The sequence below is a fragment of the Bufo gargarizans genome, chromosome 5 (genome assembly GCF_014858855.1).
Source record: "Bufo gargarizans isolate SCDJY-AF-19 chromosome 5, ASM1485885v1, whole genome shotgun sequence".
NCBI lineage: Eukaryota > Metazoa > Chordata > Amphibia > Anura > Bufonidae > Bufo > Bufo gargarizans.
The window spans coordinates 307,102,578-307,118,835 of NC_058084.1; the positions used below are offsets into that span (position 1 = coordinate 307,102,578).

A 16,258-nucleotide genomic window follows, 5' to 3' on the forward strand; every position below is an offset into this window, starting at 1 on the left:
GATTCCGTTACCACGGACCATAACACAATTCGTTGACGGAATGCCTTTAGAGGCATTCCGTTATTCATTCCGTCATAATAGAAGTCTATGGGCTGCAAAATGGATCCGTCCCGTTTACGTTATGCATTCCGTCATAGAATTGCCTTATGGTCCGTGGTAACGGAATCCATAACGTAATTCACCTTTTACCACCAAATGAAGTGTGAACGAATTTCAAGATATGAAATTCGCTCATCTCTAGTACCCACCATAATGTGTCCCAGTATAAAATGTCCCTATACAGAGTCCCTCATATAAAATACCCCTTCTTTGTGGCCTCTGTAGATGCCCCCATAATGTTCCTCTCCCCTCTTCCCCCATAGTGCCCACATATAAAATACCCCTTTTTTGTGGTCTCAGTAGATGCCCCGATAGTGCCCCCAATAATTTGCCAGTAAGAACAGCACATCTTCCTTTGAAAGGCATTTACCGCCTTAACATTTCCTTTTAAATGTGCTCTTGCTGCCTGTCTGATAAAGATTTTTTGCACATTTGTGTGTGACAGCCAGGTCCCAGGATCCTTATTTATGACCTCATCTGGCCAGCAGACACTGTCATCACTCACTGTCTGTCAGTGTCGTGTCACTCAGTCACACGGTCCTGCAGTGCCACCCATCTTCTTCTTAAGTTCTTCTTGCTCCGCAGTGTCTGGAAGGTGGGCGGAGCCTATATCAGTGCGTACTGCCGTGCGTGCCCTGGTGATTCATGAGGTCGCACGCTCCTTCGGCTGACAGTTTACTGCTCCTCGCAGTGCAGCAGAGCAGAGCGAAAACATTAAGTCAGTGTTTTTTGCGCCACCTGCCAGCCAGCGCCCCCCTGCAGTCTGGCACCCGGGGCAACCCGCCCCCCCCCACGCTACGCCCCTGGACAGAAATGCAGTGTGTCATTTATGAGCAAAATGTAAATGGTTGCCGAGAACCAGCATCATATTCATTTCAGCCCAGACCTTGAAAAGAGTCAAATGTACTTGAGAAGAATCATGGTTATTCCTAATCTCCTGCTCTCACCCATCTGCTGATGATTGGCAGTTCTCTCCTAGAGAGAAAGGGAGAAAACTAGGTAGAAGACATCAGTCATCAGCAGGTGGGCAGGGAGAGCAGGAATTTATGAATAACCTTGACTCTTTTCCAGGCCCAGTCTGCAATGATTGTGATGTTGGTACTCAGCAACCACTTACTTTTAACTTATAAATGACAGACCGCTGAAATCAACTCACCTGTCTTTACTTTATGCTGCCGTTAGTATGGGCTGCATAAAGTTGATAACAGGTTCTCTTTAAGGATCAGTCATAAGTCATTGAGCAAACAGCACATGTGGGTAGCTAGATGTAGGATTACCAGGTCCTCTTTAGTAACACTACTGTAATGTAGTTTACACTAATACTCTTATTGGATCTGTCCACACCTCCATAGATTCCGCCGTAGTCTTTTAACGTTACAATAATTCTTTGTATTTGTGGAGTTCAGTACCTAGGGTAATAACTAACATGTCAATGTGCCTTGCCTAATAAGAATATTTTAATTCCAAACATGCTTCTTTCATTTATATCTAACTATGGCCTCATGCACACGACAGTTGTTGTGTTCCGTTCCGCAAAATGGGGTTCCGTCCGTGATCCGTCTCTGTTTCGCGCTGCAATCCCATTCATTTCAATTGGATCACTGCTAGTCTGCGATCCTGGCTGCCACCAGTGTCGCTGTGTAGCCCTAGTCTAGTTCACACAACTGATTACAAACACCTCCTTTGCCTACATTGTCCCTGCAGAACGCACAACTAGTGACAGAAATGTTGGATGGCAATTTCTTCTGCTTATTAAAACTAGTGGTCCTTAATAGCCCCCTGACATATTTCACTAGTATATCGGCATCCTCAGGGGTTGATGGGGTTATTTAGTAGTTACAAAAAGCCCCCATATCTATACATTACATGCATTGACTTCAGGCACTGTGTAATGTGTTTCCCCAGTGATTGTGCTACAGGCATGGGGGGACTGGCCATAGATCCCACAGGGAAATTTCCCGGTTGACCGATGCCCAAAGGGCTGTCTAAGCCCTCCTTTTGGCCTCCAGCCAGGTAATAAAGATCGGATGCTCTCAGCATTAATTAATGTAGGCAGTATTTTTATGATGCATTGTGGTATCTGGTTCTGCTGGGACAGTGTTGTCTTCTTCACTACGGTATTGCTGGCCCTGCCTACTTATGTTGCCCCGCCTTCTGTCAATTAAGACCTGCCTACAATATGGGGCCACGTTTAGTTTTTTTTACTTTAAGTTCCTAGTCTGCCCCTGGCTACGGGCATTTGAACACTTGCATGTGATTTGATTAATTTTACGTAGCTGTTAAGGTATAGCCCAAGCCATGTTGCTGCCAGGAGCATGAAGCCAGCTGCACCATCAGGCCATACCCTTATACAGCCATAATGATATCATTATTTTGTATGTTTTATATAGTTACATGTGCACATATTTATTCAACCTAGGAACACACATGAAAGCAAAATGTACTTCCACTGCAAATACTACGTGCAGTCCCTGCGGCCCTAATGAATACATGAGTGTTTGGAATGAAGATTTAAAGTGCACTCTTCACATGGTTTGTGATCCAGGTAAGTGACGGTTGTCACAGCTTTTTCTTCTGTAACCATCCTGATCAGTGACCGCAGTCTCTGATACTTCTCACTTCAGGTTTACATTAGTAGCTTTAGTTGATATTAATAATTGTAAATGCTTTAGGTTTTATTTTTTATATAGTTACTGTTGATAATAACATTTTAGGGTAAAGAATGTTGAAGGGCCTTTTACACGGGGAGATTATCTTGTACAAGTTGAAGTTCGCAATCCTTAGCTATTGCAGACATATTACACGATCAAAGAGGAATTGCTTTGTTATCCTTGATTGAATTTTTTATAATAGCTGAAAAATGATAATTTATTGGAGTGATATCCTCTTATGCAAACAGGCATGTGGTCTCAAAAGCAATCAAAATTCTGGAAAAAAAAAAGTAATAGACTATTGTTAAATATTAAAAGGGTCTGGGAAATCTCATGGAGTCACAGGAGACTAAAATATTTCTCAAATATATATATTATTAAGGGACACCGCAGTTGGAAAGGGGTATTTTGTTTTAAACTCAATATTTATAGGAAACAATTTTTACTGAATTTTTGGCCATTTTTTATTTCTGCAGTACTATGCCAGTGAAAATGAAACACAAAATATTGTCCTTCTGTAGCAGTCAGCACAGAGAGATAAAACTCCTGTAGAGATAGGGGACCCAGTCTAGTGCTGAGGGAAGATGCTATCTGAAGGGTAATCCTCAATATAATAGGGATAAGGTAACAGTATGACGGCTCTATTGTTCTCCTGATAGGTCTAGATGATAATGACGCCCGCAGAAGAGCACTTATCAGTGTAATGATGCGGCGCTATATCTGAGTCACTCAGGTCTGACTGAGAAAGTCAATCTAAGTACAAAAAGTTAAAACAGAGGAGGAAGGTAAGAGTCAGGACATGGGGTGACATAAAAAAAAATCATATCCAAATAACCATCCACCCATTATTTGTAAAAAAATAAAAATAATATTCATTTATAGGCCTTTAATGTGTGATAATTCCTCTTGTATACTCTCTAGTGATAAAAGCTAAGGCTCTTTTAGAAAATGAGACGACTTCTGCTGAAAATGGGCTCTCCACAGGCAGCAGTGAAGTCTCGCAGTTTTGACTGCTGTAAACTGGAAAGGTTGGGGGGGGGGGGGGGCTAGCGAATGCGCAGCAGGTAAACACAGGGAAGACCTGTGCTGCTATCGTACTTACTAGTGAGTGGTTATATCAGTAGCAATGTGAGACCACTTCCTGTGTATTATTGAGCACCAGAAGGATGAGAAGGCTCAGCGTTCCTGCATAGGTAGTCAGAGACTCTGAGAAACCATTTATAAGGATATATGTCCTCCTCTAGCAGAGGACCTTTCATCTTTTTTACTTATAGGAGCTAAATACCTGTACTTGTGGGGTACGGGGTATGCTGCCACCCAGTTTTTTGTTTTTAACCTACGCCCCTACTCCCCACTGCGCCCGCCTGAAGTTCTCTCGCTCAGTATGTAAATACTGAGCATCGGAATAGGGAGGAGAAGGCGCCAGGGTTTCTCAATGGGCGTCTCCTTCTTCCTGGCTGTGCCGCGATCCAATCACAACAGAGAGAGTCATAGCCAGGGAGAACAAGACTGGTATTTAGCTCCTGTAAGTAAAACAGATGAAAGGTCTTCTTTAAGCTTTAAGAAGCAGCAGTCTCTGTCTCTTTTAGCTAGGCCTCATAATACACATGGCAATCATATTACATGCCAGGTAAACAACAGTATTCATTATGAAGTAAAGTTCAGGCTCCTGGCAGGAGGTGAGAAGAATTTTTGCTTGAATTGCCTTTCGCTGATTTAATGCTCATGAATGAATTAATTCTTTGGATTTATAACTCACCTTTGGCCTGAATCCAGGCCAGATCTGCACACAGGGTTCCTCTTTACCATTCAGGTAATGTATAGAATGAGCTCACACCATAGTTGGAACCTCCCAGAGATAAAAAGAGGATCTTACTGTACCTCATTTTGACCTCACCCTGCTAAAATGAAAGTAAAACTTGTCCCTATAATGTCTCATATCCGTTTTTGGGGTCCGCAAAACACGCATACAAGCTGTGTGCATCCTGCATTTTCCCCTTCTACAGGTTCTACAGGTTAAAACCAGACAAAAATAGGACATGTTCTAATTTTTTATTGAATGTTTCAAGATAATAAATACCAGGTGATCAAGCCAATGATCACAGTGATGTTGACCAAATATAGCTCGGTATTACATTTTTGATACATGAAGGGGAGGGTAGAGGGGGAGGGAGACATAAGACCAGGGGCAGGAGGGAGGGACATGGGTAACAATAAATTGTATATTGTAATTAAATATAGGACAGGTGAGAACATAAAACATAAAGTCTCAGGTACAATCACAATTACAATGACATGTTTGTCAAATTGCTGTTGTTCGAGGAGAAGTAGGAAGTCCATAATTCCCAGTTTGACCGGTATTTGTCGATGTTACATTCTTTGTGTGCTAGCATTTTCTGGTAAGAACATGTAGTATGGACTCTCGTTAGGATTTCTGCCACAGAGGGAACGTTGGTAGACTTCCGACACGCAGTGATGGCCACTTTGGTGGTCAAGAATAGGAAGGCTACTGGGATTCGGCAATGAGCCGGGATGGAATAGATATCAGAGAAGAATAATGCCCTTAGTGGGGATTTGTTGATATTTACGCCACTAAATTTGGAAGCGAGTGAGATTTCGTCCCATAGATTAGATAAAAGCGGGCATGACCATAATATATGCAAGAGTGTGCCCCTCCGTCCGCACTCCCTCCAGCAAAGGTGAGACGCCCCTGGAAATATTCTGCATAGTTTATCGGGCATATAATACCATCTAAGGCATGTTTTAACTGCTGTTTCAAGGAGTGCGGTATTATGAAAAGTGTTAGCTATAAATTTGAACATATTCAACCAGTCTATTTCTGGGATATTATTCTGGAGCTCTTTGTCCCATGCTAGGAGGGGTGGGGACTTAGAGAAGGCAGACTTGGAGTTCAATGCCAAATACATTGGTTTGATACCTCTCTTTGTAGAGAGAGGTGTTGGGACAGACCACAATTCCAGTATTTCTCTGTTTGCTACCACTTGATGTGGGGTTTCCATGTTCTATTTTCTATCCATATATTTTGCAGTCCTATTGAAGTAAATGGGGTTGCATCCAATCTGCAAAAAATAAAATGTGCTCCGAAAGTGGACCGAAAATATGGTTGTGTGCATAAGGCCTTATACGGAGAACGATCATCTGATCTGCTAATGATATGTGTTTGAGAAAAAGTATAATTTCATCTACTGTGACCTTTTGTGTTTTCTCAGGACTAATAAATACTCTTTAACGTGATTTTCTAGGACCCAGATTCCACAAACCAACCTTAAAGGAAACCTGTCATCAACTTTATGCTGACCTCACTGAGGGCAGCATAAAATAGTGACAGAAATGCAGATTTCAGCGGTGTGTCACTCATGAGCTAAACATAAGTGGTTGCCGTGAACAAGCATCATAATCATTGCAGCCCAGGCCTTGAAAAAGAGTAAAATCTACCTTAGCAGAGTCATGGTTATTCATCATCTCCTGCTCTCACCTTTCTGCTGATGATTGGCAGTTCTCTCCTAGAGAGAAAGGGAGAAAACTAGGTAGAAGACTGTCAGCCATCAGCAGGTGGGCAGGGGGACCAGGAATTCATGAATAATCGTGACTCTTCTCAGGTGGCCATGACTCTCTTTTCCAGGCCCAGTCCGCAATGATTGTGATGTTGGTTCTCGGCAACCACTTAGTTTTAACTTATAAATGACAGACCGCTGAAATCAACTCACCTGTCCCTACTTTATTCTGCCGTTAGTATGGGCTGCATAAAATTTATGACAGGTTCCCTTTAATTACACGTAATATGCTTGGAGGAGAAATTTTATAATATACCGATTCCTAAGTTGCATGGATTGGCCTCCCGGGAACCCAATCTCATGAGGCTCTTCTGAAAATCCAGCTTCCACCAACGTTAAATCCTTTACCTGGTTTCTGGTCTAGTCAATTTACCAGAGACGTGTCTTCCACTGTGAATGGGCGAGAACTATTTCTCTCCCTGGCACATGCGCAGATGAGGTAGATTCAGGAGTTTGCATATGCTTCAGGGAGATTGTGACCCCATCTACAGTGGATGTGACTGACTTCCTGTCTATGTCCTAGTCCGGAAACCTGGTAAAGGATGTGGTGTTGGTGGAAGAAGGATTTTGAGAAGTGGAGCGTCATATTCCCGGGAGGCCGATCCATGCAACTTTGGAATAGTAAATATATTATATACTTTCTCCTACAATTGTATTATGTGTATTTTAATGTTGTTTTGTGGGATCCACTTGGTATCAGAAAACCCCATTAGGGCTCATGCACATGACCATATGTATTTTGTGGAACGGAAATATGGAAACTGAATGCACACAGAGTAATTTCCATTTTTTTTTCAGAACCATTGAAATGAACGGTTCTGCATATGGTCCGCAAAAAAAACGGAACGGACACGGAAAGAAAATACATTTGCGTTGCATGAGCCCTTAGAGTATTTTCAGTTCTAAGAAAATAGAAGCGACAGTAGATGAAATACTAAGACTTTTCTTACATAGAAACATAGAAAGTGTTGGCAGATAAGAACCATTTGGCCCATCTAGTCTGCCCAATATACTGAATACTATGGATAGCCCCTGGCCCTATCTTATTTGAAGGATGGCCTTATGCCTATCCCATGCATGCTTAAACTCCTTCACTGTATTTGCAGCTACCACTTCTGCAGGAAGGCTATTCCATGCATTCACTACTCTCTCAGTAAAGTAATACTTCCTTATATTACTTTTAAACCTTTGCCCCCCTAATTTAAAACTATGTCCTCTTGTAGCAGTTTTTCTTCTTTTAAATATTTTCTCCTCTTTTACCGTGTTGATTCCCTTTATGTATTTAAACGTTTCTATCATATCCCCTCTGTCTCGTCTTTCTTCCAAGCTATACATGTTAAGGTCCTTTAATCTTTCCTGGTAAGTTTTATCCTGCAATCCATGTACTAGTTTAGTAGCTCTTCTCTGAACTCTCTCCAAAGTATCAATTTCCCTCTGGAGATATGGTCTCCAGTACTGAGCACAATACTCCAAATGAGGTCTCACTAGTGCTCTGTAGAGCGGCATGAGCACCTCCCTCTTTCTTCTGGTAATGCCTCTCCCTATACATCCAAGCATTCTGCTAGCATTTCCTGCTGCTCTATGACATTGTCTGCCTACCTTTAAGTCTTCTGAAATAATAACCCCTAAATCCCTTTCCTCAGATACTGAGGTTAGGACTGTATCACAGATTTTATATTCTGCTCTTGGGTTTTTACGCCCCAGGTGCATTATCTTGCACTTATCAACATAAAATTTTAGTTGCCAGATTTTTGACCATTCCTCTAGTTTTCCTAAATCCTTTTCCATTTGGTGTATCCCTCCAGGAACATCAACCCTGTTACAAATCTTTGTGTCATCAGCAAACAGACACACCTTACCATCGAGGCCTTCTGCAATTTCGCTGATAAAGATATTAAACAATATGGGTCCCAGAACAGATCCCTGAGGTACCCCACTAATAACAAGACCATGGTCTGAATATACTCCATTGACTACAACCCTCTGTTGTCTGTCCCTCAGGCACTGCCTAATCCATTCAACAATATGGGAGTCCACACACAAAGACTGCAATTTATTGATAAGCCTTCTATGTGGGACAGTATCAAAAGCCTTACTAATGTCCAGATAAGTGATGTCTACTGCACCTCCGCCATCTATTATTTTAGTCACCCAATCAAAAAAAATCAATAAGATTAGTTTGACATGATCTCCCTGATGTAAACCCATGCTGTTTTTCATCTTTCAATCCATGGGATTTTAGATGTTCCACAATCCTCTCCTTAAGTATGGTTTCCATTAATTTCCCCACTATTGATGTCAGGCTTACTGGCCTATAGTTGCCCGATTCCTCTCTACTACCTTTCTTGTGAATGAGCACAACATTTGCCAATTTCCAATCTTCTGGGACGACTCCTGTTGCCAGTGATTGGTTAAATAAATCTGTTAATGGTTTTGCTAGTTCCCGGCTGAGCTCTTTTAATAGCTTTGGGTGTATCTGCAGTACGCCAGTCCTTCAGGGTGAGCGAGTGTGAGGTCACGGGGGTCAGTAGGCAGACCAAGGGTTGCTCTTAGCACTCACAGTTTCTAGTATACCCTGGGCAGGCGTACAGTCAGTGATGAAGAGGCTGGCACGTAGATCCTCTGGGGTACTCTCTAGATATAGGGACCAGGCCAGGTGATAGGTGAGGTGCCCTGGGTGTTGAAGGTTTAGCGTGCCTGTGGCGAGATCCCTTACAGTTCGTGACGCCAGTGCCGGTAAGGGTGGCACACCGATTGTTAGGAGGAATAATGGAGGTACACACGATTGCATTGAACTAGAATTCTTCTTTACTTAACAGTTCAAACTATGTCCAAACTCCAAACAGTTCCATATGAAGAAGATTAGTAACATGCAGGCTTGACATAGATGGCAGGTAGAATCCTAGCAAGGTGACTCAGAGGGAATTAAAACTCACAGATCAGGCTGTACTTTCTGCAGATCCTGTCTGGCATTCTCCAAGGCCCGTATGCCTAATAGCTGGCTTTATCCTTGGGTAGGGAAACCTCCTCTGGTAAAAATTTTCTTGTTGACAATAAACTTCTGCCTCTCAGCTTTCCACTTGGCTGGATAGAATCAGCACTGCTCTGGACTCTGCAGGGTGCAGGATAACTCAGGAGGATACTCCTCTCCTGGATTAACCTCTGAGCATCACTTACTCAGAACTTCAGGCTAGACTGAACTTGCTTAGCCAACTGGACTAGACTGAACTCCCCTTTCCTGTCTGGGCCTAACTATATATACTAGGGTGTTCCCTAGCTCCCTCTATAGCTTAGGAGGAGAAACTACACCCCAAGTAGGCCTGGTACACAGGAAATAACCTGGAAATATGCATTACAATGCAATACAAAATACCATGACTATGCTCTACAGGAGGTGGGGAACAACATGAACCAATTGACCCTTAAAGAGGTTGTCCAAATTATATTTATTGATGACCTATCCTCAGGATAGGTCATCAATATCAGATCAGCCGGGGTCCGGCCCCCGGCACCCCCACCGATCAGCTGTTTGAAGAGAAGGCGTGCGCGGTGTCAGCGCTGCCTCCTCTTCACTGTTTACCTTCTAGCCGTTGCATCTGCAGTGTAATTACACCTGCTCACCACTGCAGATGCAACGGCTAGAAGGTAAACGGTGAAGAGGAGGCAGCGCTGACACCGCGCACTCCTTCTCTTCAAACAGCCTATCCGTGGAGGTGCCGGGTGTCGGACCCCGCTGATCTGATATTGATGACCTATCCTGAGGATAGGTCATCAATAAATATAACTTGGACAACCCCTTTAACCGCCTCCGGACCGCCTAACGCAGATCCGCGGTCCGGAGGCGGCAGCGCTGTGCACAATCGCGCATTGGCTCGTCATCACGTCATTGGCATTTCGTCAAGGGGGGTCGCTTTATCAGCTTGCCAGCCAATGATCGCGGCTGGCAAGCTGATGATTTTTAAAAAATCCAATCAGAAGCCATATAGCAGATCATATTAGTAAATATGATCTGTTATATGGCTGCCCTGCTCCTCTGCTGGTCCTTTTCGTCGGTTGGATCCAGCAGAGGAGCAGGCTTCACAGTGAGTACACCAAACACCACACACTAGCCCCAGATCACCCCCTGCACCCCAATTAACCCTTTGATCACCCCTTTGATCGCCCCTGTCAATCACTAGTGAAAGGAAAAAAGTGATCAGTGTAAACTGTCACATTTTTTTTTTCACTGGTATTGACTGTTAGGTTTTAGGGATAGTTTAGGCCCCTTGGTTAGGTAGTTTAGGGATCAGTTAGCGCCCAGCCTACCGCACCGCAGTCCCTTATTCGCTGATTAGCGTATCGCTAATCAGCATTTGTACTTTTATAGTATCTGGAAGTGATCAAAACTGATCACAGTCAGATCTATAATAGTATTAGTGTCACTTTAGTTCGCCCTCCACCCAAAACGCAGTGTTTGCCCGATCAGGCCTGATCGGTCGCCCACACGTGCGTTCACCCACGCCCGCCCCACCGCAGTGACAAAAAATATATTTTCACTGCACAATCACTTTACACGCGCTGCGGCGATAAAAAAAATCAGTTTTGATATTTTTTATCAACCGCAGCGGTCTCCGGTACTTCGCTAGCCTCCCATTTGTAAGACAGGCTTGCTTTTTTTCTTGGGTAGTCTCAGGGAATACCCCTAAATTTAGTTGCCCAAATGTCAAACGGGGTAGTCTTCTGAAGAGGCCTACAGGCTTCTGACCCAGTCGGATGAGGAATGGGAACCCTCATCTGACGAATCTAGCGGGTCAGAATATGAACCTGTAGAAAGCAGTGGCACTCTGACCCAAAGTTCGGACGAGGAGGCTGAGGTCCCTGATAGCACCAGGCGTACCCGGCCCTGTGTCGCTAGACCACAGGTTGCGCAGGATCTGCTTCAAGGGCAGCAGAGTGGGGCTGGTGCTGTCGGATTACGTGGTGAGGCATACACCAGCAGCGCAGCCCTCCCTGGACCTAGTACCAGCACTGCCGTAGAACATGGTGAAGTGGCGAGCACCAGAAGGGCAGTTGAAGCTGGTACGGTGGCACGAGCAGTAGTTACCCCGTCGCAGCCACCGCAAAGACGTGCCTGTAGACCCCCTAGAATCCCTGAGGTGCTGGCAAACCCTGATTGGCAGTCCCCAACTTCAGCCGCACCTGTAGTTCCCCCTTTCACCGCCCAGTCTGGAGTTCGGGTTGAGAGAGCTCAGATCGGTTCGGCCCTGGGATTTTTTGAGCTGTTCTTGACTGCGGAGCTCTTGGACTTAGTCGTGGCCGAAACAAATCGGTATGCCACACAATTTATAACCGCCAACCCGGAAAGCTTTTATGCCCAGCCTTTCCGGTGGAAACCAGTCCAAGTTTCCGGAATTAAAACTTTTCTGGGCCTTCTCCTCAACATGGGTCTAACTAAAAAGCATGAATTGCGGTCATATTGGTCCACGAACCCAATTAATCACATGCCCATGTTCTCTGCTGCTATGTCCAGGGCACGTTTTGAGGCCATCCTGCGTTTCCTGCACTTTAGTGACAATAGCACCTCCCGTCCCAGAGGCCACCCAGCTTTTGACCGGCTCCACAAAATTCGGCCCCTCATAGACCATTTCAACCAGAAATTTGCAGATTTGTATACCCCAGAGCAAAACCTCTGCGTAGACGAGTCCCTAATACATTTTACCGGGCGCTTTGGCTTCAAACAATACATCCCAAGCAAGCGCGCCCAGTATGGGGTCAAATTGTATAAGCTCTGTGAAAGGGCCACAGGCTATACCCACAAATTTCGTGTCTATGAGGGAAAAGATCAGACCCTGGAGCCGGTCGGTTGCCCTGACTACCCGGGGAGCAGTGGGAATACAGTCTGGGACTTGGTGTCACCCTTATTCGGCAAGGGGTACCATCTTTATGTGGACAATTTCTACACAAGTGTGGCCCTCTTTAGGCATTTGTTTCTAGAACAGATTGGCGCCTGTGGCACCGCGCGAACTAGTCGCGCGGGCTTCCCCCAACGGCTCGTTACCACCCGTCTTGCAAGGGGGGAGAGGGCTGCATTGTGTAACGAAGAACTGCTCGCGGTGAAATGGAGAGACAAGCGTGACGTTTACATGCTCTCCTCCATTCACGCAGACACGACAATACAAATTGAGCGAGCAACCCGTGTCATTGAAAAGCCCCTCTCAGTCCACGACTATAACCTTCACCTGGGAGGGGTGGACTTCAATGACCAGATGTTGTCTCCGTATTTAGTTTCCCGCAGAACCAGACGCTGGTATAAGAAGGTGTCTGTATATTTGATTTAATTGGCTCTGTATATAGTTTTGTTCTCTACAGTAAGATGTCGTGTCTGTAGCAGGAGTGGAATAAGGCGTGACACCCACTATTTCTGTCCTGACCACCCTGCCCTATGCTTAGGGGAGTGTTTCCGGAAGTACCACACACAGGTACACCTAGCATAGGGATCACATCTCACCAGGACAGGCACACAGGGCTATTAGGGCCCATTCACTCACAGCTGCTGCAAACGTCTCCTTTCACCTGGGACAAAGTGCATAACGCACTTCGCCACATCTTTGGGCGATTTGCGCTTTGCACATTGACCCATGGGGAAGGAGAGGTTTGTTCTATAAAGGTAAAAAACAAACAAACAAAAAAACACCAGTAAGCAAAAAGGTTAATGTTCTGTTCAAAAAGTTAAAGTTTATATGTTCTGTTCCAAAGTTAATAAAATTATTGCGTTGGGGCCTGGTTTTTTCTTTTTCTTGTTTTTTTTACCTTCCAGGTGGACCAACCGATCGACTAGCTGCAGCACTGATGTGCATTCTGACAGAAGCATTGCGCTGCTGTCAGATTACACGCAAGTCGGTGTATGCGGCGCTGCAAGACGAGATTTCTCCTCTGCAGTAAAAGATACGTTTGCCAAGGCATATGAGCTGAGGAGGAGGCGGTGTTCAAATGCTTTGGCAAACACTTTGTATATATATAAAAAAAAAAAAAAATCCCGGCAATGATTTATTCATCCACATCGATTGATGTGAATGGAGAAATCTGGTTTGCCAGGGCATACGAGCTAAGTGGGTATGGATGTTGGGCGGAGCTCCTATGTCCTGGCAGACGCCTTTCCCCTACTTTTTTTTTTTTTGGCAGAGATTTTTTCATCCACATTGATCGATGCGAATGAAGAAATCTGTGCCGTTCATTTTTTTCTTTCAGCCCAGAGGCTGAACGGAAAAAAAAAAATCTCATTACCTGTATGCTCAATATAAGGAGAATAGCAGAAACTCCTAATGCTGGCCATACATGTAATGATTGCGGAGACCCTCAAATGCCAGGGCAGTACAAACACCCCACAACTGACCCCATTTTGGAAAGAAGACACCCCAAGGTATTCGCTGAGGGGCATATTGAGTCCATGAAAGATTTAAATTTTTGTCCCAAGTTAGCGGAAAGTGAGACTTTGTGAGAAAAAACAAAAAAAGAGACAATTTCCGCTAACTTATGCCAAAAAAAAAAAAAAAATTCGATGAACTCGCCAGGCCCCTCATTGAATACCTTGGGGTGTCTTCTTTCCAAAGTGGGGTCACATGTGGGGTATTTATACTGCCCTGGCTTTTTAGGGGCCCTAAAGCGTGAGAAGAAGTCTGGGATCCAAATGTCTAAAAATGCCCTCCTAAAAGGAATTTGGGCACCTTTGCGCATCTAGGCTGCAAAAAAGTGTCACACATGTGGTATCGCCGTACTCAGGAGAAGTTGGGGAATGTGTTTTGGGGTGTCATTTTACATATACCCATGCTGGGTGAGATAAATATCTTGGTCAAATGCCAACTTTGTATAAAAAAATTGGAAAAGTCGTCTTTTGCTAAGATATTTCTCTCACCCAGCATGGGTATATGTAAAATGCCACCCCAAAACACATTCCCCAACTTCTCCTGAGTACCGCGATATCAGATGTGTGACACTTTTTTGCAGCCTAGGTGGGCAAAGGGACCCACATTCCAAAGTGCACCTTTCGGATTTCACCGGTCATTTTTTACAGATTTTGATTTCAAACTACCTCTCACACATATGGGCCCCTAAATTGCCAGGGCAGTATAACTACGCCACAAGTGACCACATTTTGGAAAGAAGACACCCCAAGGTATTCCAAGAGGGGCATGGCGAGTTCCTAGACATTTTTATTTTTTGTCGCAAGTTAGTGGAATATGAGACTTTGTAAGGAAAAAATAAATAAATAAATAAAAATCATGATTTTCCGCTAACTTGTGACAAAAAATAAAAAATTCTAGGAACTCACCATGCCCCTCACGGAATACCTTGGGGTGTCTTCTTTCCAAAATGGGGTCACTTGTGGCGTAGTTATACTGCCCTGGCAATTTAGGGGCCCATATGTGTGAGAAGTAGTTTGCAATCAAAATGTGTAAAAAATGGCCTGCGAAATCCGAAAGGTGCACTTTGGAATATGTGCCCCTTTGCCCACCTTGGCTGCAAAAAAGTGTCACACATGTGGTATTGCCGTACTCAGGAGAAGTTGGGGAATGTGTTTTGGGGTGTCATTTTACATATACCCATGCTGGGCGAGATAAATATCTTGGTCAAATGCCAACTTTGTATAAAAAAATTGGAAAAGTTGTCTTTCAAAATAAAAAAACATCATTTTCCGCAAACTTGTGACAAAAAATAAAAAGTTCTATGAACTCACTATGCCCATCAGCGAATACCTGAGGGTGTCTACTTTCCGAAATGGGGTCATTTGTGGGGGTTTTCTACTGTCTGGGCATTGTAGAACCTCAGGAAACATGACAGGTGCTCAGAAAGTCAGAGCTGCTTCAAAAAGCAGAAATTCACATTTTTGTACCATAGTTTGTAAACGCTATAACTTTTACCCAAACCATTTTCTTTTTGCCCAAACATTTTTTTTATCAATGACATGTAGAACAATGAATTTAGAGAAAAATGTATATATGGATGTCGTTTTTTTTTGCAAAATTTTACAGCTGAAAGTAAAAAATGTCATTTTTTTGCAAAAAAAATCGTTAAATTTTGATTAATAACAAAAAAAAGTAAAAATGTCAGCAGCAATGAAATACCACCAAATAAAAGCTCTATTAGTGAGAAGAAAAGGAGGTAAAATTCATTTGGGTGGTAAGTTGTATGACTGAGCAATAAACGGTGAAAGTAGTGTAGTGCAGAAGTGTAAAAAGTGGCCTGGTCATTAAGGGGGTTTCAGCTAGCGGGGTTGATGTGGTAAAGTAGTGCCCACCTTTACGTAGTGGGACACTACATATCCCATCAGGCCCCTGTGACTTATTTGTATTAATTTTAAACAGCTGACTTAGAACCTCTTCCTCTGTAAAGACACATGCATCAAAAGATTAATTAGTCTTCTTTCCTAACTGAGGTCCTTTTCCTTCATTTCCCTTTGTAAAAACTGAACAGAAGTATTCATTGAGGCAGTCAGCTAGGTCTTTATCTTCTTCCATATACCTTTGTTCTTTTGTTTTTAATTTGGTAATTCCTTGTTTTAGTTTCCTTTTTTCATTTATGTATCTGAAGAATGTCTTATCGCCTTTTTTCACTGACTGAGCTAATTTCTCTTCTGCCTGTGCTTTAGAAGCTTCTTAAATACATATCATTAGCAAATCAGATAATATCATTAGCATATCGGGCTATATCGTCAATTGGTACTTGTTTTATTTTTTACTAAATTATCTTCACATGTAAAAGACCCTAAGGCAGTTCTCATATTATTCATCAACACTTAAAATTATTCTTATTAATTACCTACTTAAAGAGGACCTTTCACCGATCCTGACATTGTGAACTAAGTATACAGACATGGAGAGCGGCGCCCGGGGATCTCACTGCACTTACTATTATCCCTGGGCACCGCTCCTTTCTCCCGCTATGCCCTCCGGTATC

The 16,258-nt window shown here is 43.5% G+C and overlaps 1 protein-coding gene across 1 annotated transcript in view; it reads left to right on the forward strand.

The window, feature by feature from the left end:
- The window catches only part of TNFRSF11A (TNF receptor superfamily member 11a), a 97,366-nt gene that overhangs the window by 66,145 nt on the left and 14,963 nt on the right, over positions 1–16,258 (forward strand). The window contains exon 3 of the mRNA XM_044295715.1: positions 2,519–2,644. Coding sequence (XP_044151650.1) covers positions 2,519–2,644 — 126 coding nt within the window. The remainder of the gene's footprint in view (positions 1–2,518; positions 2,645–16,258) is intronic.